Genomic DNA, 26183 nt, shown 5'->3' on the forward strand with positions numbered 1-26183 from the left:
TAAAAGTGAATCAAAACAAAGACAGTTGTCATGGCGAACCAAGAGTCAGAGCTGAAGAATTCCCTACACAACCCTCAAAAAATTCATTGGTGCCCGCCCCCAGGAAGAATCAATGTCCATTGTCAAGTCAGTCTATATCAACTACAAAATTATCATCAAAGGCTATTTTTACCATAAAAAATCTTTAAATCTTTATGGCAATCCATTGAGTGCTACATGTAGTTCAGCATAGGATACAAATATAAGCTTCATGAAAATGCCTCTTCTTACTGCCTCGATTGTATCCCTAGATTAACATGTGTTAGATGCCTGCCCCCTGTACTGATTCTGACTGGTCCAGGTAGGATAAAAAGAGTCTAAGATTCACTTTAAATTCATTAATATTACTTTCCAAGTGCACTATGTATTATATTGCAGGTAACTCTGAGCCAAGAAACTGGGAAAAACGTATGAACAAAAAATCTTTAAATGAAAATAGTGTAATTACTCGAGCCCAGATTTTGATGACCAAAATCCCTACTAATGCCCTTAAAAACGTCAAAAAATATCCTTAAAATGAAAAGAAAAAAACTTGTAATTAAACAAATACGAAAAAACGTTTGTTTACTGTAATTTCATATAGCCTACAATTGTGTCAAAAAATTTAATTAAGAGATAATGAGAGGTACTTTTCATTAGATTTTGAAATTAATATTAACAAAAAAAAGATTAAAAAAGAAAAGAAAACTGCTTTGGCTGAGGTACACTGTTGAAGAACCAAACTCTGAAACAAAGTTAAAATATGCATTTTTTAAACACACAATACTTCTGAATCATCTACAAATCAACTGAAGCCTTCTAAGTTATTTTCAAATAGAACAATCTATGGGAGTTACAAATGAGTGAAAGCTTCAAAAATTTGGTAGTGCTTCTAAAAATCTCAAAAAAAGCCATCAAGTTTTTTAAAAAAATTCCCTAAAATAAAAAATATATCCACCCTTCAAAAAAAAAGTCCTAAAAATCTTTTTAAATATATATATATATACCCGACCAGCTTAAATGTACAAAAATGCATAAGCATTTATAAAAAATAAAAGTCATCAAAATCTGAGCTTTAGTAATTACTCTCAAATAATGGATGGAAAAATACAGTGAATGAATTTTAGGAATGAATTTCTTAAAATTTAAAGAGGTTTTTTCTTCATAACTTATCAAACAATTACAAGAAAGTAATTTTTCTTTTAAAGTCATTAAGCTCGATTCTAATGCTGTAAAACATAATCATAATATAACTATTCAATTAAAGAATAATTTTAAAAAATAAAAAATTTTAAGTTATTACCTTTCATATCATCAGGATTTATTTTTTTAAAGTAATGACCAATTGCAACTAACAAGCTATATGCTGCAATTCTTGCTTTTTGAGATTTCACTTTTGTAGATAAAACAGCCTATAATTAATAAACAATATATTGTAACATAATTACCTTAAAATCAAAATAAGATTTCATAAATATTTTTTTAGAAAAAACACATACACTAAGATTTTTTTTTTTTTTTGTATAATGAAATAAAAATATTATTAAAAAAATGCTTTTGCAGTAAAATTTAAAATTAACTTATAAAATAATTTTCAAAAATCTTATTTTTTCCCTAAAACGGAATATGGAGAATTTCTCATAAATAAATGGGTCTTAATTTTGTAAAATATTGTATTACAAAATAGCAAGGTTTTCATGTCTTCAGATTAAAAAAAAAGTCACATCTGAGTTTCTAAAAATGGATAATAATAAATAATTTTAAAAAAACAATTCTAATTTAAATTTTTCAAAAAAAAAACTTATAAACTTTAAAAATTAGCACACAGTTACTTAAGAGCATAAGCAAATGATATTTTTTCGAATGAAAAGAGATGAGAGGTCATTAAATATTATCATCTTGTACCTACTCAATTCTTTTCTAAACGAGCATCACATGCACTTTGTTGTTAGTTTAGCATAATGATAAACAACAAAGAATATAAAAATGCACTAAAGAACATACATGTGAATGAAATAATATAGTATCAACACAAATGTCAAAAATAGGAATTACTATCTAAAAGTATAATAAATTTAAATGTAAGTGTTTGAGTAAAATTGATATTTTAAAGTTTATTCCAGTTAATTTTATAAAAATCATTTTAGAACAAATTAAATAAAAATAATAACAAAGTTCAAAATTTTATTTACTTCAATAAAATAAAAATAATAACAAATTTCAAATTTTTGTTTACTTTATTTAAAGTAAAAAAAGCTGATATTTCTGTGAAATTTAAAATCATAGTGAAAAAAACATAACAAAATAAAAATCATAAAAAATTTAAGTTTAAACCATAGTTTACATTATTTAAAAGAGCAAAATTAAATGTTCAAGGATATTATCTTATAAAATAAATTACAATAGTAAGCTAGCATTGTGCTTTTAACAAAAGTTAAAAAGAATATATTATTTTTGAAACAATAGAAAACTACTGAAAAGTCATTAACTTATTAGAGGAATTATAATACATTTCCTTTATATGCTCCCTAATTTAAGATATTGCTTATTTCTACTAGTTCAGATAAAAAAAATTGCTCATTTAAAAAAAAAAAATCAGTTGCTAACTGGTAGTTAATGGATTGGTAAGATTTCATTACAAATTTTAAGACTTGTTTCTTTACTATCTATGGCACAAAAATTGATGCAAAGAAATATCTGGAAGTTAATGAATGGATGAAAAGAAAGATTGCAATCTGAAACATCAACATTAATAATAAGTCTCAAAATTAGATTACTTTTATTTACTGACATTACCAAACATTCCTTAGTTCAAATGTGAAAAATACTATCACTATAAAAATAGTATAATTTACAAGATATAGTTTATAAGCATTTAGAAGAGTACAAAACGGCTATTAAAGTCATACTTTAATGGACAATGCCTAGCTTTTCGATGTAAAAACATGAAAGTTTTTTTTCCCTCTAAATTGACAGATAATTTAAGCATTGTTTTTGATAAGTTTATATCATTCAAAAATAACTTCTCAATAACTAACAGATTATCACAAATAATATATTTTTTAACTAAAATTAAAGCATTGCAATAATAATTTAGATACGGAACAAAATTTTTCAGATATTATATTTATTTTATCACTCTTTTTTCATGGATATATGGATATTAGGCAACAAGCGGACTTTATATTTCTAACAGGTTTCTTAACTAGAACATAAACACTCAGGAACTAATAATAGATTTTAAATATTTTTTAGAATTAACTTACCTCCGGAATTATTTCTTTGATACAATCCACTTCAATTATAGTAAATTGTGAAACCATGCACTGAAGACAAATTAAACGTAACTAAAAATTTAAAACAAAACAATTTTATTAAAAACAAATTTTATATTTTTCAGAAGGTATGCCTCAAAGAACATAACAAAAGTTAATTATGATAAATGTGACTTACAGCTTTTGTTGCTGGTGGCAAAGTTGTAATAGGTTCACTTAGGACTAAACGTAGGTCATCTCTAGAAGCCTTCATAAAATTTAAGCAGGGTTCAGAGTTGCAGCTACAAATTTCTTTTATAACTCCAAATGCCTTCTTTTGTACAGTATGATTTGAATGCTAAAGTACAATTTTTAAAAAAAATTCAAGATTCAAAAACAAAGTAGCAGATAAATATTTCATAGAAAAATTATTAGGGAACCCATAAATGCAAACAATTTATTTATGCAACAAAACAGAAATATGAACATAATGAAAGTGATTTTTTTTTTCAATTAAGAAATTACAGAACTTTAAATTAAATTAATAAACCAACATTATATGATGATTCTACCAAACATACTTTAAATTTAGTGTTTAACATGCAAAATGGCTTTAAAGAAGGGTTGAAAACATTTTTAAAATTGACTTATTATGAAACAAGGTTGTTTTTATACCAAGGTTGTTATGGTTGCACTTTAAATGTTAATTATTGAAAATCTGCTTTTGTGAAGTAAGAAAATAAGATCTTATGCAGAATTCATCATAGAATAGAATTAAGACTCATTCATTATTTGGATTTAAATATGGGGGGAAATAAAATCATCATACTCCAGATCATACAAAATGAAAATAAGTTGTCATACAAAGAAGGCTATTTTGCGATTAATTGGAAACTAAGTAGCAGTTCTGTTATCAAAAGTTTCTTTGTTTTGTGCACTTTTGTGACATACGTGCTGGCAAAAATCATCCGATGATTTCTTGGTTGAATTGATTATATCCATAAAACAGACCCACAAATCTTGCATTTCAAGATCTAACTCAAAATTTTCTTTTACTGAATCCTATGTTCATAATCAACTAGATCAGTTTCATATACAGTACAGTCAGTCTTGATCGATCATATTTAATGGGATCATTCGCTGGAAACGATAGATACTGGAAAACGTTGAATGCGGGTCAACATAAAAATTAATTTATGACTTAAAAATCAATGAAAAGTAATAAAGAGGCAAAGTGGGCTTGAAAATTAATAAATATACATACCCTCCAACTGCTACGGAATTTCCGTAGTTTCAGAAATCTTCTTTTCAGACGGTAGCAAAATTAATGTCTTAATATTTAAAAAAAATTAATTTTAGCGTAACTTGTCCACTATTACTTATAAAAGTGCAGGCCATATGGCTAGATTCTTAAGTTCTGATAAAAGTTTTATGAGAGATCCATTTGCTTTAAAAATTTCTACTTTGGTTCGCTAGCACTAGAAAGAATTATTTTCAAAATCCTCATAAGTTGGAGGGTATGAATATACTATTAAAAAATTTCATTGAAAAAATTATGTAAATAATAAATGACTACATTTGTTTACTTAACAATGACTACATTTGTTTACTTAAAATATTTGAAAAATTTTGGTTTGAATACTCTTTCTTTCTCGGTAAAAGAAAAAAAAAATTTATAAAAATAAATAAATAAACAAAACAAAAAATTGACATTTGTAACAGATTGTTGTTTATTTCCTGTATGCTCACGTAAATACAGAATGATGCTCATTACTTCTTAGCCATTGAAGACTTCAGCATCTGGTTGCAGTTTCATTTTACAATCTTCATCAGCATAACTTTACTACTCCAGCTATTGCAACTCTTTTTTGAACCAAAAGCGGGACAACATTCATCAACTAATAGTTTCAACATTTTCATCAACTATTGCATGAAGATCAAATGTGTTGTTTAAGACATTTTTCTTAAACTTTAACAAAACCTTATTTTCTTCTTCATCATTAGCATTAATAGTTAGCTTTTCACCTCAAAATAATTTAACTTTGATATTTTCAAACGTCGGTAGAACTTCTAAGCAATATGGGTAGGAATTTGCTAATTTCTAAACAGGTATTATTAACATTATAAAAATAGCCTTTGTAACATGTTGGTTCTAGGCATACTGTATTAGTAAATATTGAATAGTAGAACATAAACTAAGGTTTTATCCAGATCAAAGCTTTGGATTATTGTGGACCTCTAATGAGCTCATAACTTTTACTCCAAGTGAACAACTTTCAGTATACAATTTCGGGCATTGTAATAAACTTGGCGGATCCTTTTTAATATTTTCCATAATTGACTCTTAATTAATGATAGCATCATTGCAAGTAATTATACTTTAATAAAAATTAGGAGTGGTATAATTCTTACTTATTACCGGCAGTTATATTAATTACTAATGAATAAAACATTGTCCCTTTGTTCATTTTTAAACAAAAGGTTTTTATTTTGAGTTATTTTATGTAAAAATTTTCCTATTTACAAAATTTTAAAAAATGGGGAAAAAATTTATTAATATTATAACATTAGAAATTTAATACATTTTATAACATTAGAAATTTTTGTAAAGCAAAAATATGTATAAGAGAGTTTTCATATTCTTTATTTACAAAAATAGAGTTATTCTAATTTTTCAAAGGATCTAAAGCAAAAGAGTAATGCTTTTGTGTTTGGTAGAAATTAAGAATCTATAAGAATAAAATATACATATTAATAATTTAAATAAAACCTTTTACCTTTAATAATGGTTTACAGAATTCATACAATTTTTCTATGAGAGTTTCGTCAATATAAGGAAGAAGAGCCTTAGTAATATCAATTAAAGTGGTCCTAAATTTTAAAATAAAACAAATTAAAATTCCTGAAGTGTATACAGTTTCAAAAAAAAGAAAGAAACAGAGAGAGAATTAAAGATAAACATACTGCTTGAAAACATCATCGTTAATTGTAGACAGTTTTTCCAATGCTTTAGTAAAAAATGAAATGCAAGCCTAAAAATTAAAAAGAGTGAATTAATCCACACAAAGCAATTATTAAAATGAATTGCTAAGTTTATTTTTCACATTAAATTTTAAAAACCATAACAAATTTTAAGATAAATAACACTTCTTAAAAATTATATATAAGGTTTTGTTCTCCATTCTCTGGTGCTTTTACCAAAGAGCAAACTTGAGATTTCATGAAAATGTTTCCCTCAACACAAAATGTAAAAAGATTTTGGATGCTTTAAATTTATATATTTAAAGCTTTTAAATTTCCAAGTATGTTCATTAGCGTTACCATTTTTCCAGTACATATAATTATCTAATAACAATAAACTCATTTTAATAGTATAATCCACAAATATTTAACTTTTATCTAATTTTTCAAAAGATCATCATATATATCAGTGTGACAATGTGTGTGTTAAATCCTTATTTTGCAATATATCAATATAACAATCAGTCCTACTTCTCGCATTAAATTTTAAAAACAAAACATATTCTAAGATGAATATAACTTTTCTTAAATATTGATAAGGTTTAGTTTTTTACCCACTGGTGTTTCTGCAAAGAACAAATTTATTCTTTTATGCAAACGCTCATCTCATTTCAAAAAGATGGTCTAAAACAGATTGATTTTAATCATCTTTATGCAGGGATGAGATTAGCCAAAAGGCAAAAAAGCTGAATTTCCATGATAGTAAATTTTACGCAAACGCAGCCCTTTAATAATAAATTCCAGACAGTTTAAGGTAATAAATAATGTGCTGACATACAATTGCGTACTAATCTATTATTATAAAAACGACTACATTGATACTTAACATTTAGTGAAAATAAAGCTGGAAATTATATTTTTCCTCAGTTCACATAAGAGACAATTATTACTTGAAAAACTACTTGGTTTAGCAAATTAAAACTACTGAGAATATACATTAATATTTCATTTCTTTTAATAAATACTGTTATGTGATTTATAGCAAATATATCAGTAATATTACTTTTTAAATTATATTGGGGAAAAAAAACTTTAACAATGGACCAAATCATTATGTTCATGTTATAGTCTAATCTAACTACAGCCCTTTGAAACATATCAATAACAGTGAAGTAGAAATATATAGTAACTCCTTAACATACAAAAATTGGTATTTTAGTTTGAAAAATTACATGACAATCAGCAACTGTTTAGATAATTGTTTTTTATTTGATAAGAATTTTGCATTTTATAGCATAAATAACAGCAATTATAAATAAAATTTTGATGATGAGTTAATTAACTCTTTTTCCAACAAAAAAAAATTTAATTGAATCCCTTTTTAAGTTATTGCTTTTGTTTCCTATATCTTTTATGTTTGCTATATTTAGTCGTTAGTCCATTTTCAAACATCTTGTGACAAATCCTATTTTTTCTTCTTTGCGAGCACAGAATGTAAGTTTTGAATATATTCCCTTCCAGTTTCTCTGAGTTGTAACACTTACATATACATACTAATAATCGTCGTTAGAAAAACAGTCACCTTTATAGTAACTAATTTTTTAAAAAAATTTACTTCTTACAAGAATCGCGAGAGTTGATCTTAAAATTGCGTGAATATGAATAACAATTATGGATTTTGAAATCACATGAATATGAAACTTGATATACGATTTTGAAAATGAGAAAATACAAACTGGGATATAGAATTTTTAAAACGCGTAAATACAAATCCTGATTCATAATTTTTAGATCGTGTAAATACGAATCATGATGCGTAATTTTTAGATTGCACAAATAAGAATTATGATGCATAATTTTTAGAATGCGGGAATGCGAATCCCAATGCCTTATTTTAAAATCACGTATAAATGAAAATCAATGTTTGATATTTTAAACTTGCGTGAATACGAATCGCTTCATAGGTTTTTAAAAAGGTGTAAATACGAATCACAACGTACAATATTCAAATCGCGTGAATAAGAATCTCAACACGCAAATATGAAAAGCTAAGTTTGATATTAAAATCGTGTGAATAAGAATCGAGATATTGGCAGATTCCAGGCTTGGGACCTCTAAAAGGCTTGTCAGAAACAGCGTCGCTTGAACTACAAAAATCGGATCTATCTGGAGGGCGTGTAAAAAATTCGGAAAATCTTATCTGCTGCGAGTAAAAGGGGAGAAAATAGCTAAAATAAGTAAAAATGAGAAAGGATTGGTAGCTATGTAGTTTGAATCTTCTGTTTCTCTTTGAAAATGGGTGAATTTTCTGAAAAAGCGGAATACTTATAAAAAAAGTGAAATTTTTAGAAAAATCTGAATTTTTGATAAAAAAAAGCTGAAATTCAAGAGATAAAAATGAAAAAAGCGGAAATCAGCTAAAAAGCGGAAATATCTCATCCCTGTTTATGATTTAAAACATATGATTAAATATGAAAATTAGAAATAACTTGAATAAAATCTGTCAGTGGTAAGATTAGAATTAGTTTGAATAAAATTGCTAAGTCTGCTTTTCACATTAAATGTCAAAACAAATTGTGAGATAAATAAAAACCCTGTGGCAGAAACACGGCGACACAGCGACATTGTCGCAGAAAGCGACTGAGTTCTTGCAGAAAGATTTTTTTTATTTGGGAAATAAAAATTTTTGGTTTGCCACAAGCAAAAGTTCTCAAAAAAGATTCTGCAGAAACAGAAGCTGTTTTACCAACAAAAAAAAAAAAAAACATTTTATACAGAAACAAAAAATTTCTGCAGAAGCAATAATGGTTCTGCAAAATTTTTTTCTTACAGAATTGTTTTAAATATTTTTTTTCCCAGTGTACCGCGGAAGGAGAAAGCGCTCGTAATTCTCCGTTAATCTCCAACACAAACAGTTACTGGATAAAAAGGGGAGAATTTTTTCCCCCTTTATTAAGCTATTTTTGGAAATTTGCCAACTTCGGCCTCTATCGCTGGCGCAGTAATTTGCTTTGTGTTTTCTTATGAGAACAGAGCATTTTATATTTTTTGCACTTATGTGGAAAATTTCATGCGTAAAAAGATTCTTTTTTTTAAAAAAATCATGTCTAGCGAAAAGGTTATTTGTTGCAATTGTGAAGCCACAATAATTAAAACAAATTTGAAAACTGATTTTTCAAGGCGGCATTCCGAAGAAGAAATAAGATGGAAGTCGACAACATCTAGCGATGTCAGATATTTTTTTTCTGGAAAGCGGCAGGAAAAGAAGCTTCCCACGCTACTAATATTGAAAAAAACAAAAAAAACGTTCTAGATTCAAATCAAATATTCTTACTAGTAGCGATATCGATAGTAAGGATGAGACAGCATTTCCAACAAATCAAGAAATTTTAGAAGCAGTCAAAGGTAAAAAGTAAAAAATACCTATATATATACATATATATAATTTTTTTTTAAAGATAAAATGCCTATATCCTTTGAATTAAGTCGTCGATTTAAAAAAAAAAAACACTTGCAATCTAAGGCTAAATGAAATAAAGCCTGAAAGATATCTCACTATCTACGATCAGATTTCCATATGCATGCGAAAAAAATCGCATCCAATGAGTATGGCTCTAATATCGATGTTTCAGTACTGATAAAGACTATTTCCTTTCGAGATGTTGAATAGACTTGAGCATATTGAGTCCAGGGGTCTGTCCAGACATTTTGTGAAAGGTCCGTTTTTCGTGAAAGTGTGAAAAAATTACTCACATTCTTTCAACCAGGGTCCGCTTTTATGAATTTGTGCAAATAGGGTCCGTTATTGCAAAAAAAAAATTTTCAAGGAGTTTTTAAATTTTATAGACATACAAGATTATGCTCAACACTGTAAAATTGTAATTAAAAAAATTACGTTTTAAAAAATAAACAACAATTGCTCCTTCTAAATTAGAGATGTAACATACAAACATTTGGTATTTAGCCTATACTGCTGAACGCAGAATATTAATTTCGGACGAATAATGGAAGAATCGTCTGCCGAAGACAAAACTTAATTCGTTTACATCCATCTTTCTTGTTTTCTGCCCTGGAAAGGGTTTATTCGATTAACAAAATAATAATGAAGATAAACAAATTTGTGAAGGGTCCGATTAAAAAAAAATCATTTTGTGAAGGGTCCGTTTTTAAGTTAAAATATTTTGTGAAGGGTCCGTTTTTATAAAAAGATATTTTGTGAAGGGTCCGTTAACGGACCCAAATTTCTTCTAAACAGACCCCTGGAGTCAGATACCGCTTCTGCATACTTCGGGTGAATTCAATGCTATATATTTACACAATACAGTGCGAAATCACAAGCGCTGTGTATTTTTTTCGTTCTGAACTTAATCTGATCACAAAAAAAGTTTTATTTACCTCCTTATTTAAAAAAAAAATCTTTCAATAAGTCAGTACAATATTAATCGAATCTAATTAATATATAATTAATTAGATAAAATTAATTAGATGTAGAAAAAATTGAAACAAACTTTGCTTTAATTTTTTTGCTTTTAGAATTCGGTTATAGTCAATTCTATTTTATTATTTTGATTACTCAACTTCAATATTAATTTTTTCACCTGATTTGTTTCTGTACCTGATATAACTACTATAATGAAACTTTATAAATTTAATCTTTTTGTCCATTTTAGCTATTTCTATATGTTCTATCTTATTACAGGTTCTGGGTGGTCTTTATTCATGCTCTAGTAAGCATTTTTGTCTGCAGATCTATACATTTATAACTTTTTGTTATTATCGAAGATTATGCAAATTTATACTTAAACAATTTAAACTTATTAAGAAATGTAAACTTATATTATGAAATTAAGAAAAAAAATTTACACAGTTTTATTCCATGCATGTAGACTTATTTTATAAACACGAATTTCATCTATTATTATAAATTCATTACACATACATTTATAACGGTAAAAATATCTTGCAGAAAGATATTGGTTCTAGTTAGGTTTGTCGCAGAAAGTCAGAAAAAATTCTGCCACAGGGAATAAAACTTTTTAAAAAAATGACTTTTCTTTGTTTTTGAAACCTCTGGTGCTTCTGCCAAAGAACAAATTTGTGCTCTCGCACAATTATTTAACTCATTAAAAAAAGATGATTTAAAACAGAAAATGAAAAATGATTAAATGTGAAAATTAAAAGTAACTCAAATTAAAATCTGTGACTGTGGTAAGATTATATATAGTTTGAATCAAATTCTTAAGTCCGCTTTTCACATAAGATTTTAAAAAATCAACGAAATTCTAAGATTTATTGATAAGGATTTGCCTAAGTGTGAGATTTAAAATTTGTTTCAGAAACATCAGCTTATATTTATAGGAATTTTTTACACCAAATTAATTTACAAATATTTGTTTCAGAAATGTGTTTTATACTAATTCCTTATAAACTTATATTTTATTTATTTTATTGTTTAGAAACTTATTTCAGTTCATTTAAAACTATAATTTACATTTATAAATTGTAACAATACAGCTCATATAAAATCTTAACATTTCATTTACCTTACATGAAAGGATACCTGCTGTTTGTAACAAAGCAAGACTTTCTTTCCAGTGAAGAATTTGAGAAACTAGTTATAAAATGTTGTTAAGGAGTAATTAAATTTCAAATTAACACTAACTTATAAGTTAATTATGCTTCAGGCAGCTAATGATGAAAAATTGGTAGCCTCTTACAAAAAAAAATGCTTTTTAAAAACTGTTACTAAAAATGGAAATTTCACAAAGCATTAGTAATGATAATTATATGTTATCAAATTATATGTTATCAAATTACATATTGCAGACACTGATCAAAATCATATGGGACCAGTTTTCAGCTTTTTAAAGTCGCAATTTCTTAATTTTTCAAATTTAAGAAAATTTACAAGAATTGCAGTTAATGTAAGTAACTAGCTCCATGAGTTATCTTTTAGAAAAAAATATTAAAAGCACTTGATAGTTTTTAGTTTTAACTTAGGTATTCAAAGTCTACAAGCGCTACATAAAACTGCCACACTTTTTTAAAAAAGCAGAACAGATTTAACATACTCAAAACAAGAATCATTTTCTCAACTTGCTCCTTTCTTGAAATGAATAGTCAAACTTTAAGGATCAGATGAAAGTATATTTTATTAAGGCAATGAAGTCCATGTTTCCGAAAACCTTTCAAGACTAGACAACTTAATTTAACAGCAATAATAAGAGAAAACAGCTAAATTTTATAAAAATGTTGTTAAACGATAAAATTAATGAGCTTAATGAAAACCCTCATATTAAAATTTTTCAAGGTTTCCTTTTCATGTTATTAAAAAAAAAGATTTTGAACTACAAAACATTGAAACATATTTACCTCTTTTTTAGCGATCTGAAGATAAATCTTAATTGTTTCATAAGTGGCAAGGCGAACATTGTCTTCTACTTGGTCCTTAGAATCGGGTGAGTAAAGGTTAAAAAGTACTGGTAGATAATTGCTTGAATACTTGACCATGGTTTCAATTTGTCTTTCTAAGAAATAGATAATAAACAGCTCATAAACTAACAAATCAACACCATACATTTCATAGTACAAACTTTATTTTATAACAAAATATTGCTGACCGATATACAATTAAAAAGTTCTACAAATGTTTTTTTTTTCTTTTTTTAAAAAAAAAACTGAATAAGAGAGTATAATTTGAAAATTTTCACTTCAGATTAATTCTGTCACTGAGCAATATCTATAAATATATTTTAAACATGCCAGATATAGATCAATTTTAATTTCTTAGTTGAAATGCAAATTTTATTGGCATTTTAATTAAAATTTGATCTTCTGAAAATGTGTTTTCTTGGCCATACACAAAAAATCATTTACTACACACAGAATATCACGTGCATACAACCAGAAAAATCATCAACCACTTTTTTCAAAATATTTAATATAAAACTTCAAGATTTTTAATTTTACCAACAAATGAGAAAGGTGGAAGAGTAGTGCTGTAGAAAATAACTTTAAATGAAATTCAAAACAAAGAATAATATATTATAACCACTTAGCTACCACATGAAGAAAATTGCTCAAAAACTGTCGAAAGTTAGCAGCCCAGGTAAAATATATGTTTAGTATGTGATTTGTTAATTTAATTCTATTAATAAAACTTGATTATAATATTTTAACAGTTCTTTGTATAATTATAATATTAAATTTTAATAAAATCCTTTATTTAAAATATTGGGAAAAATTACAGTTGTTTAAGTTTTATAAGAAATTCATTATTTATTTTTCTTTTTAATTTTTACTTATTTAAAAAATATGCATTTAATAGTTTGAAAATCAATATTTTTTGAACTAGATTTGTCACTAAATTTTTATAAAAGTTGTTTAAGTATTTGATATTTCATTTTGAAAAAGAAATTTTTCCATTCTTTACACTTAGGTTAGAAGAAAATTATGTCCTTCAAGGCAGTTTTTTCTACCAGGAAAAAAAATATCAACCCTGATATTCAACTCTAAGTTAGAAATAGCATTACCATTATTTGCATTTTTTGTTATCAGCAACCTGAGGGCACTTAGTATTGTCAAGCGTAATGGCGGGTCTGTCTTCAAAACATCCGCAAGCATTGGAGGTAAACCTTTACCACTTGTTCCATCAGTCGTAAAGCTCTAAACATTTGTTGAAAATAAATTAAAATAAATCCAGCACTTTGAAATTTAAAGAAAAAATACTAATTAAAATAATAAATACAAATCTTATTAATTTTTTATATAAATAAATACACAGCTACAAAAAATGTCTTAGCAAGTTCTGCCTTGTGATAACAAAAATCAGAAGCAAGAATTTTGTTCCTCGATTTCAATTCTAATCAAAACTGTACAATCTTCTAAGTTATTAAAAAAAATTTTTAAAAACTATTTGTCGTTAAAAATTCATATATATATAAATCGATAAAAAAAAAGATGCTGAAATAATATAATAATATGAAATTGCCTTCATATTTTAGAATATATGATAAATAAGTAATGAAATCTTGAATGTCACTACTATTATACATTATATTAATCTTTAATATATAGTCACTTAGCATCTAATTCTAATGGCTTAAGTGATTAGTGACCCCCTAAGTGATTCTGATAACCAAAAGACATCACTTTACCTGTTGTTTTTCCAGATAATGTGCCAATTTCTTGTCGTGTTATTCAAAGAGAAAGTTGTTTATTTAGGAGAAATTAATTTGTGTGCTTCCCCCAATTTAAAACACTTGTTAGGTTCTATTCTCCTGCATTATTTAACTTTAGGAATTTCACACTAAGACTTAACAAGCAAAAAGCCCATCAGGTACCATGTTTTTAATAATAAATAACAAATTTGAATATGCAATATGAAATGTTAAAATGCTTTACATAAAATAACTTTTATAATTTCTTCCAATTAAACAATTATTTATGCATTCTCATGGGCCATAAAATCTCAAAGCTGAATATGTAATTTATTAACAAGTATAAATTTAAATTTTTAAGAAAAAACTTAAACAAGCAAAATTATAAGACAAAAAAAATGATGATAGTTTAAAAAATAATTAAACATAAGAAAGATTAGTTTTTTTGTTTTTGTTGTCTATTATGGATTCAAGGGAAAAACATGTCCAGCAAAACCTATAACCCTATTCAATTTTTCACAAAATAAGAAACTTCATACTAGTTTTATCCTAATGCTTATAAAAAAATTTTGTTTATGGTGATAAAAAATCATAACAAGCAGCTTTCCATTGCTTTGGACAATTGTTTTATCATCTAAATTATGCCCGTTAATCCTTTATGATACAATATACCATCTTCCCAAAGTTAATCATTTACATTGAATAAATTAAGCATTTCAAAATGACTGATTTGAATAAATATTTAATACTTAAAAATTAATAAAATATTTTGAAATGTTAACTTTCAATAAAAAGCAAGTGAATAAATATATTCATACCATTTCAAAATCAGTAGGCTCTGTACAAAATCCAGGTAATAATGACCAAATCTATAATTTTTTTGAAAAAATTGTAACTTATTAAGGAGAAATAAAGAATAACGCTTAATATTTTTTTTATAAAATACTTATACAACAATTGTTTGAGAGAAATAAGGTACTTTACTTGAGAATATATAACTTCAAATAATTTGCTCTCTACAATCCTTTCTTCTTGTTTCAAAACCAGGGCTTAGAAAGAAAAATAGATTTATTTACTATATTAAGCAAACAGAGGATGCATAAGTTTAAAGCTTTTTAGATAAATAGCATAAAAATTACCTCTATTTTTTATTTTCTTAGCTAAAGGCAAGAAATATTTACTGAAGAAGCCCAGTTCTGTTCTTTTTATGTGATCTCTTAGAAGAGGTAACAGCCAACTTCGAGGAAAATCAGGTCTAATAATGAAATATGTATATATATGACGTTAAATGCAAAAAGAAATTATCATTTAACATAACAAAACATGAACAAATAAAAATATTAAAATAAGAGCAAAGAAGAAAACTGGTGAATTGATTTTAAAATAAAAAACTGTTTTTATTTTGGTAAGGAAACATCTCACAAATTTTTGACACATGACAGTCAAAAACTGTCAAAACCCATAGTAAATTAATTCAAGTGCTTATGTCTTCCCATCTAGTTCCGCATCCATTGAAAGAATCTTCTCGAATTTTGGACTCATCCATACTAAACTCAGAAATTGACAAGGCAATGAAAAATGAGCAAAATTAGTGACTTGCTATCGTATGCTTTGACACAGTGACCCCGATTACTGAGCATGTAATTTTGTTCGTAATTAAGTTTTGTTTAATGTGCTTTTTCAACTGAATAAAAGTTTTTAACTTGACAAAATAGCAGTAACTCTTGACTTTGAGTTTGTTAGTAGTTACAAGTTTTGAAAGTTTTGTTTAGCTTATTTCTAATATTTAAGAAATGTCAAATTTTAAATTCTTCTTTTTAGTTCTTGAATTTATTAATAGTTCCAAGCTTTTTTGTTTGTTTGTTTGTTTGTTTGTTTGTTTGTTTGTTTGTTTGTTTATTTCTAACAATTAAGAAGTGCAAAATTTTGAATCCTTTGCAAATCAAGCTATAATGATAAAAGTAAGTATCACTATTTTTAATAAGTATATTACAATATTTCTGTATGAATGTATATCCTTCTATAAGAATACATGTATATAGTTGCAAAATCAATAGCTATCATTTACAACATTCAGTTATATGCAATAAATTAAAGAAAATACTGCCATGTCAAAAACCAGTTTTTGACAGCAAAAACCCAAACCTAAATTAACTTTTAATACTACAATAACAGAGTTTAGAGTATGGAACAAAATATTCTTACTTTTCTTCACTAATCTGCAATGGTATGGCAGTCAATACAACTCTTGGTCCCATGAATTCAATAGCTATGCCAAGAGCTTTCTCAACATCACTCACATGTGGGAATTTAAAACTGTCATGTAGATCAGCAAGTGACTGAAGACACTTGAAAACAAAATACAAAATTATAAATTGAGTATAATATAAACAGTCTAACAATATTTTTTTCAATTACCGTATATTCCGGCGCATAACGCGAACCCGTAATTTCTAATTACTTTTTTTAAATTTTAAGATATACTCTTCGTATAACGCGCACGAAAATTTGGATTGTACATGTGCAATATCTCGTCTTTCAAGAACGTAAATAAAAAGTATTTTTCCCTATCTTTTGCAAAAATAAAAGAACTGAATTTGACATGTATGTGAGGGTAGAATTGAAAGAGCAATAATGTGATTCTGCATGGACAAAAATGGTGTTAAATTGCGGGTAAAAAACATCTGGCAAATCCATCCTGGTTGCGTTAGAAAACCACAAAGCCTTTTAGAGTTGGACATGTTTAGGTCCCACCTTACAGATAATACAAAAAAAAATTGTAATTATAATACAAAAAATTTTTAATAATTGTAATTGATAGCGGAAGACAAATATAATGAACTATTTATGTAATAACGAAAATCAATGAAGTATATAGGTAAAGGTATGTTATTTCCTTAAAATAAAAGTATTTTTCTATATTTAAATTTTTTTAATCCATAATTTTTTATATTCGGCGTATACCGCGCACCCGTAGATTCCAATGTTATTTTTTGTATTAAAAGTGTGCGTTATACGCCGGAATATACGGTAATAAAGAAATTTGTTAATACAAACTTATAACTAAACAATAAAATACTTTATTTTCACACATTAAACTTTGATTAACCTGTTACTTGTTTCGCACTAAATATCACATGATATATTTTGTGTGATATGGTATTTTAACAAAATGTAAACATTTACCTATTCACATTTGTTTGATGAAAAATTTGTTATAAATAGAGGAGCTATACCACTTTTTTTCAAAATTTATTTTCTACCTTCAAAATGTCATCAAAATTATAACAAATAGAAAAGCAAAAAAAAGGTAGAAGGTAAACTGCTGTGCACTGTGTATAGATTCTTGATTTTTTACTTAAAAAAGTATTACATTGTCCTTTTTATTACATTACAGTTATGTAGATAATTTTAAATATTTGCAATATGGATTATAACAAAAATTATATCAGAAACTTGAATTCTTTAGCAAATGACCACAACTTTAAACAACAAAGAAAGAAAAAACATTCAATAATAAGAATTAAAAAAGCAATATTTAAAACAAAAAAAGAGATAAATTATTATAAGGATATAACACACCATATAGTATAACATAAACTTCAATTAAATTTTATATTAATACTTACTTTCATCATAGCTGTATGACAATGTTTCCCCATGGTCTAAAAAACAAAATAGATATGTTAATTTAGTCAGTTTTAAAAAAAGATTAAGTGGTGATATTTAAGTGAATGGTGTTTTCCTTTTTAAAATTTATAACTTAGTTTATTCTACCATTTAAAATATTCCAATAACTTCATTTTTAAAAAAAATTAGAAGAAAAAAATTTTTTTTAGTATTAACTCAATATAATTATTATGATTCCCCTTGATATTTTTTTAAATGTATCATGTACTTATAGCAATTTTTTTTTCCAACAAAATGACATGATGAGATGGAAAACCATACTGTTTTTATATCATACTAATAGAGAATGTCTTACTCAAAATTTCAGAGACAAATCTAATAGATTTATTAAGCTAAGTGATATTGTCAATAATTATTCTTATTATACCCTATTATTTAACTATCAAATCAAGCCAAAACAGACAATCAAAGAAAGATAATCTAAGATCAGACAGTAGAAGTAGTACTTTATTTAAGGAGGAGTGCTCACTGGAGTTGTACAATGAGCTATTGGCAACGGTTTGGGAAACATTTCTGAGGATGATACAAAGACTGGCATAACAATACAATTTTGATCCCCTTCAGGGGGATGACAGCTCTATTTTGGTAACCCAACAAACTGTGTGTAAAGTCGAGTACTTAATGGTGGAACAGCTTGATTAGGACCAATACTAAATATCATCTCAGGCTGATCAAAGTGGACACTCAACCGCTCACTAACCGCAGTCAATGATATTTTACTTCATTGATCTAATGGGAGTGTTTTATGATCAATTCATTGTGGGATCCTACAGCAAACAATCAACCAATACTAGTCATCCAAAGTAGATCTTGTCTTCGATTCTTTTTAATCTGTGATCACTGTCTTTATTATTTTATTTATTTTAACAACTTGTTATATTACGACGTTAATGTTTGCAGCGTTTTAGTACATATGAAATCCTACTGGTTTACACATTGCACTATTTAACAACTATCCTATCTAAACTGTCTAAAAAATGCAAAATGTGACATTCAAATCTTGATTAAATTTTAATGCTTGATTTCAATTAGCAATTACAACATAACAAACAATAGCAATGTTAATAGCAATAGCAACGTAACAATTGTTAAAATTTTTGTATATATAGTTTTATAACATGTATACAATGTTGGCCACAAATTTTAACATGTTTGTTCACAAATTACGAGAGTGTTAAACAATTTAATGGTGAGAAAATAAGAAAACTACTGCTACAAATAGAATATTACAAAATAGAATATCAGTTATTTGTCAAACCCAGCAAAAGAATTATATTAAATTACAAATGAAAACTTTTGGAATTGACATAGTCTAATCTTGAAAAACAATTAGATTTAATAAGTTAGTTAACAGAATTAAGATGTTTTTCTGATTTTTGAAAAATATAAATTAGTCTAACTTTGAGAACCGAATTGGTTCTTTTGGCAAAGGTTTAGTAATTACCTTAAATGCATATAATTGGTTCATAGAATCCTTACCTCAAAAAATCCTGCAAGCACAATAATAACATATTTCCAAGCTTTATGATATTGATAACTAAGAGCTTGTTCTACATGGCTAAACATTTTGTGCATGGGATTATTCACCGGATCATCAAACAGAAAATTTTGAAATACTTCATGACTTGGATCAATGCACTCATGTAATAAGTCCTAAAGTTGATTAAAAAAAGATTAAAGAAGTTTTTTTTTTGTTTAAATATGTTAAAAATTACATTTAATTTAAATATGTAACTTACATATAGAGTTACAGCAACAGCTTGCATTGTATCTTCTCTGTCACTGAGCCAACATTTAACAGCGGTAGCAAAAAAGTTAGGAAAATGTCCCATGCAGAGCCTTACATCAAGCCTAACAAGTACACAAAATTTCAAATAAAATTCTTATAAATAAACAAAACAAACTTGTAAATAGATAAATAAAACAAAACAAACTTATAAAGATTGATAAAGGCAGATTTCATCAACATAAGCCATTCTATCAAACTCTGAGTTTCTTTGACATTCGGTTGATATGGATACATAGCCTGTAATTTGAAAATGATTTGTTACTTCCTAAACGATGATATACACTAAAATTTATCGAGAATTAATATTTTTGAATTAAAAAAAAGTAAATTATAAATAGGAGCAACTTACACTAATGATCTTTGCATTTAATTCAGCAGAGATATTTTCTGAGGATTTAATTTTCTTCTCGTTTAATTCAGAGGTATATTCTGAAGATTTAAAAAGTCCTTGTAAAGCTTTGAGACAACATGACGTTACCATCTATTAAAATAAAATAAAGATCAACAAAATAAAAACCATACTGCTAAGACCTTAAGAAATTATTAAAAAAATATAATTACATAAGAAGTTTCTTTTTTACTTTACTCAGGGTTTGTAAGAAAAGAAAAATATGAACATTTTAATAACATTAAACTTTCATGTTACCCACATTTTAATGTCTGTAAAATATGATTAACAAATATCAAATAAACGAATTTCAAATATCAAATGTAAAGAATTAAAGCAATACCAAAAAAAAAACCTTTTTTATTCGAACACAACTTAAAGCATAATTCAACAGACAACAACAAATTCAAATTAATTATAAACTCAAGTTTGATTTTCAATAATTATTAGTAAATTATTAATAAATTCATTATTTATAAATTTATTATTGATAATTTCAAGTTTGTAAGAATGTATAAGAATATTAATAAATTCAAGTTTGTAAGAGTGTGTAAGAATATTAATAAAGATTCTAAATAATTTAACAAGCTTTTATTTATTTATTTTTTTAAAGGAAAAAAAATACAATTGATGCTTGAAAGAAATATAAAATTTAAAAAAGAATATAATTCATTAGATCTTGCCCAATAAATAAAAAATAGTTCACATAGATGAACAGGCAAAATAATGTACAATATTTAAATATGCAGGTAACAAATGGCATTTTAAATTTCCTTTACCCATAAAACAAAACTGTTAATAAAATTAAAAACATACACACTATTTTAAATATATATTAAAAAGTACGCTAAAGTAAATATGTAATCAATACAAATTTTGATCTGAAGTAACATTTGAATTGCACAATAATCTGCCTCAAATAACTAAATCTTTTTTCTCTTATAAAATATGACCTGGCTACTTTAAGACATCTGATGCATATACAACTGATATATTTCCATTTACAATTATTTAAATAATTAAATTTTTAAATTTATGATTTTCTTTGCTTTTAAAAAAAAATGTTAACCTAAACATTATATCCTCGAAGGTAATTCTCTCTATCATCGGCTGGGAGCAGCACAATAATAGTCATTTATAACTTCTTCTAAATAATAGGAATGTGTTGATTTACGTTTATCTGAACTGAAAAGTTAATTTTATACAATTTCTTTGAAAGTTTTTTTTTTTTTAAAAATTCTTCTCAATGGTTCAAGTTATCGATAATATGGTACAAAGAAGGAAAAAAAAAGAGATTAAAAATGTGAAAAAGGATGAGAATGTTATGAATGGATGAGAATAATGGATGATGATATTGTTAGCATAATCCACTTGATTGTTGTGTAAAATAAAAGTGTTAAATAATAGCGTGCAATAAAAGTATTTCTTATTGAATTTCAGTAATATTTCTATCTTTGCATGTGGTTTTATGATATTCATAATAATAAAGTACATAAATTCATAAAACTAAGATCCTTTTGCTCATCAACATCAATACAAGTCAGTTAGAAAAAATGTCAGTCAAAAAATAATGAAGAATACATTTATCGACTCATGGTCAATATTTCCAAACCGGCTTTTTGGAACTGGGTATTTCACATTAGGTCAGTGACAATGGTAAATACGCAATAAAATAAAAAGAAACACTAAATTCATTTTTATGAAAATAAATTAAAAATTATGCTTTCTCTTACCACATTCCTCATACTAATTGCATCATTTTTCCATCTATGCAATTATAAATCTGTTGCATTCATCACCACTATGCCAAATATCCACTTCCAGTAGTACCTACTCTACATTATTATTCACCCTACTTACCATTTTACTTATTTATTTATTTTCTATCTCAGCAATTACATGTTTAAAACATGAAATCTCTATAATTATATGCAAAATTAGCAACAACGAAAATTCGCCAAAACAGCTGTAGACTGGCAACAACGCAATTCCAATAACAACAATGAAATAATGAACAACTATATTTAAGACAATTTAATAATACTAATGAATTCCACAAAATCAAAGGTACCTTATAAGAACTTGAAAAATGATCAATGAAGATAACCGCAAATAATAATACTTACAGCATTGCTAAGAGTCATAACTTTGATTATGGTTTCACATGTTTTTTTTATATCTGGTTTTGAAAACAATCCAAGAATTCCATGTAAGACAGCAAGAATATAAAAAGTTTCTTTTGAATTTGGAGAATTGCCTGAAAAAATTTTTAATCTAACTAAAAAATTGAACTTAAATCAGTTTCTTACATATATATATTTACAAAACACATTTTAGGTAAAACATCTCACTATCTGTTTTATCCCTTGACATTATAAGTTTCATTACAATTCTTCAGTCAATTTTATTATAAACAGTTATATATTATTGAGTATAGATAAATCAATGCATATATTATTACATACACAACACAATAATGAAATTACTCTCTAATAATTTGACAAACCAAAGAATAAACAAAAGTATTATTTATTACTTTAATATTTAAAATAATACTTTGGCACTTAACAAAAAAAAGAGTGTTCATATTCTTTAAGTATAGAGAATTCAATGCACAATATTAGCTCCTTAAATATACACATAATTATATTAAAAAGATAAGAGAAATTCAGAAGCATTATCAAAAAAGTTTTTGTAAAAAAATGTGAAATGGGTGAAACAAGGTTTTTAAGACGCATTTAATATAATTATAAAAAATATTAAAAAATAATGCAATATCAAAAAAAATTTATATTGAAATATAATTTTACAAAATGAAAAAAAATCCTAAAATCTTAAAAATATTCAAAAATCTCTAAAAATAGGGATATTAAGCTAAGCAAGGATATTAAGCTAAAAAAGAATGCCCATATCTATTTATTTTCAGTAAATATGTGAACACAGGTTTATCATAAAAATTGTCGATATTATCTCTAGAAGGAGAACAATTCCTTTTACATGCATTAAAATCTTATCATTAAAGTTTACACCTCTTTAAGTTACAAAACTAATTCAGTGAAAAAAACAAATTCTTTTATTTTATAAAAACCACATTTTAAATGGGAAATAAAATAAATACCATAACTGTCAGGATTCTGATTCCTCACCCACGCATTTGATTGACTCCTGACCTGAGGGACACAGGAAGTGTGTCCCTCTACAGTGGGGGATAGATTAAGGTGAAGCGAAGGACTTTTCTTGGTGAGAAAAAGGATTTATAATATAGACTGGATGTGGAGAGAGTAGAGATTGGGTGCTGAGAGAGTAAAGGTGAGAAAGGAGCAGAGGAGCTACGGAATTTGTATGTTATGTTGCACATGTATATTTTCATATTTAATTTTAAATATATAGATAATCAAGAATCCTAGAATAAATATATATATTATGAAAAGTTCTTGTCATCATTTAGAGTGACTAAATAAACTAACCGAAATAAAACCATCTCGAAAAGAAAGGGATGTCATAATAACAATGTAATAAAACTTTCAAATAAAAAATGCTAAGTCCTTTGAGATTAATTTTATGTATAATTATAAATTAAAAAGATAGTCACTCTGCTTTAATAAATGAATAGATAAAATTTTAATTTCGAAACAAATAATAATAATAATGATTACTTTCTAGCTTTTTAATGCAGAAATCAGCAATGGTTGGTGCAAGAGGATGAATAGAAGCAGATTCTGGAACACAATGATCTAAAAGTTTGCGAATAATAGAATGGGACACTTTTCGAACCTAAATCAATTATAAAAAACATTATTACTTTCCACCATAATATAATAACCCAATTTATTATATTCTAAATTAATAAAAAAATGCCTTTTTCTTGATGTAATTTTATAATTTTTCATGAAATATAGACAGTAAATACTAGATATCAAGATATAAACCTAAATGAACTACTTAACTATAAAAGTAATTTTTTTTTTTGGCTACAAGGTAAAAAAATCTGTGGCACCACCTACCATGACACATTAATTCTAATATCATGGTATCAAACAAAACCATAGGTGTCAAGTTGCCATTTAGCTTATTTATCAAACCAATAATTTTTCCAGCTTTCTTAAGTCCCATATTTAGCAATCTCAAAATGACTGCACATTATTTTCTTTTAACAAAAAACTAGAGGTTTCACTTTACATAATATATTCAAATTATTACTACACAGTCATAAAAATATATTCATTATATTACTATACTGTCTCAAAAAAACTGACATGAATGAAAATGAAATATATTATAAATATTTAAAAACAAGTAAATAATTTCTGCAACAATTAATAAAATTATATAGTTTGTCAAGAAATACAGAAAATAACATTTCTGAAAACTGTTACTTTCTTATAATAAAACTGTTAGCAATTGACATTAAAAAAAATAATAAATAAATATAAGACAAGTAAGCATCATGATCAAACTTTAATAACTAGGACATAATTAGAAGTTACTCAAAAATATTTTAAATAAAAACAGGAAGCATTAAAATAAAATAAAAAATTAAATATATAAAAAGCAATAAGAAAAGACATTATATACCTTAGGTTTATGATGAGTAACAAACTCAAGAATAACTCTAACCTCTTCACATTTTTCAGGCCATACAGTTCTTGTTTTCAAAAAGCCATACATTATGCTCAATAACTAAAACACAAACGTTAAAAAATTTGGATAATTGTAAAATCTACAACAAAAAACAAAATACTCAGAGGAGTTCAAGTAGAATTATGACTTACATTCCTCAATAAAGCACAGTGGTCTGAATTCATGTACTTGATTAACAGTTTTGTAAATGTTTCATGAACATTTAATTCTTGAAGCTTTAGTAAAGTTGAGTTGTTCATTCTACAAAAAAAAAAATTTATAACATTAATGTAAATAAGAATAAATACTATCGCCACATATACATAAAAAGCTATAATTTGTCTTACTATCTCTTTAAGCTATTACATTCCTAAAGATTTTGTATTAAATCAAAATAAAATTACATTTACCCTCAATTAGCATACATAAAAGAAAATGAAGTTTTTACTTTCAAATATGAGCATGTTAAATACAAAATAAAAAGAACCTATATCAAAATAATTAAAAAGACTATTTGGTCTGCAAATTCAATTAACTAACAATATTTTTAAATGACATATTACTAATAATGATCATTTATTTTAAATGACATATGACTAATAAACCAAGTCGGAAAGAAATAGTCTTTAAAAAATGTTAAAATTATTTTAAGATAATAAAATATTAAAAGGCTTAACATTAATAAGATTGAAATACTACATAATAACACTACTAACATATATACAGTAGAGCACCGATTATCCGAACCCTTATTATCCGAACTATGTCTGAATTCGTTTTTTTATTTTTAAAGTTTAGAATACTTTTTAAGATCTTGACAATTTTTCTAAACTAATTAGAATAAATAATATCCACTACATTCGAAGACCATATTTAATTTACAACCTTTTTAGCAGTTTTCTTATAGCAGCCATACATACATGTATGGTGATACATTTAAACCTACCTACCCCTTTACAACTGAAAATTATCTTCCAAGAATGCGAGCTTCATTTTGATAGTCTACAATGGTTGGAATGCAGAAGGAGTTTATGAATAAATAAGTGCCGAAGTTTTATAATTGGGGAATGGGTAGTTGTCACTTATGTTTTTAATGATTAGTGATTACAGTGCTTGGAATAATAAATCTTGGAATAAAATTCTTAACAGAAAAACTGAAGTTTCTGAACCAGTAGATCTTTCGGATAAAAATGATGAAATTGTTGATTTTTAATGAAAATCGGAACTCCACTGACGAAGATGAAGAAGTAAGTGATCAAGTTCAAGATAGAAGCATGCAATTCATTAGATATTGCAATGAATTG

General features: G+C 26.2%; 1 protein-coding gene across 2 annotated transcripts in view; it reads right to left on the bottom strand.

Moving 5' to 3' along the window:
* Nucleotides 1-26183, bottom strand: part of LOC107451191 (RRP12-like protein) — a 49158-nt gene that overhangs the window by 17300 nt on the left and 5675 nt on the right. For both annotated transcript variants that reach the window (XM_087164080.1, XM_087164081.1), the window contains exons 5-24: nucleotides 25032-25140; nucleotides 24835-24939; nucleotides 23916-24033; nucleotides 22386-22516; nucleotides 20221-20352; nucleotides 20017-20108; nucleotides 19822-19933; nucleotides 19562-19735; nucleotides 18022-18057; nucleotides 16598-16740; nucleotides 15532-15647; nucleotides 15377-15441; nucleotides 15211-15261; nucleotides 13766-13898; nucleotides 12606-12760; nucleotides 6237-6304; nucleotides 6050-6143; nucleotides 3472-3630; nucleotides 3285-3365; nucleotides 1322-1430 (exon numbers count right to left, since the gene is read on the bottom strand). In XM_087164080.1, the coding sequence (XP_087020206.1) occupies nucleotides 1322-1430; nucleotides 3285-3365; nucleotides 3472-3630; nucleotides 6050-6143; nucleotides 6237-6304; nucleotides 12606-12760; nucleotides 13766-13898; nucleotides 15211-15261; nucleotides 15377-15441; nucleotides 15532-15647; nucleotides 16598-16740; nucleotides 18022-18057; nucleotides 19562-19735; nucleotides 19822-19933; nucleotides 20017-20108; nucleotides 20221-20352; nucleotides 22386-22516; nucleotides 23916-24033; nucleotides 24835-24939; nucleotides 25032-25140 (2183 nt within the window). The remainder of the gene's footprint in view (nucleotides 1-1321; nucleotides 1431-3284; nucleotides 3366-3471; nucleotides 3631-6049; nucleotides 6144-6236; nucleotides 6305-12605; nucleotides 12761-13765; nucleotides 13899-15210; nucleotides 15262-15376; nucleotides 15442-15531; nucleotides 15648-16597; nucleotides 16741-18021; nucleotides 18058-19561; nucleotides 19736-19821; nucleotides 19934-20016; nucleotides 20109-20220; nucleotides 20353-22385; nucleotides 22517-23915; nucleotides 24034-24834; nucleotides 24940-25031; nucleotides 25141-26183) is intronic.

The sequence above is a fragment of the Parasteatoda tepidariorum genome, chromosome 5, assembly GCF_982258835.1.
Source record: "Parasteatoda tepidariorum strain Cologne lab strain chromosome 5, Ptep-v5.0, whole genome shotgun sequence".
NCBI lineage: Eukaryota > Metazoa > Arthropoda > Arachnida > Araneae > Theridiidae > Parasteatoda > Parasteatoda tepidariorum.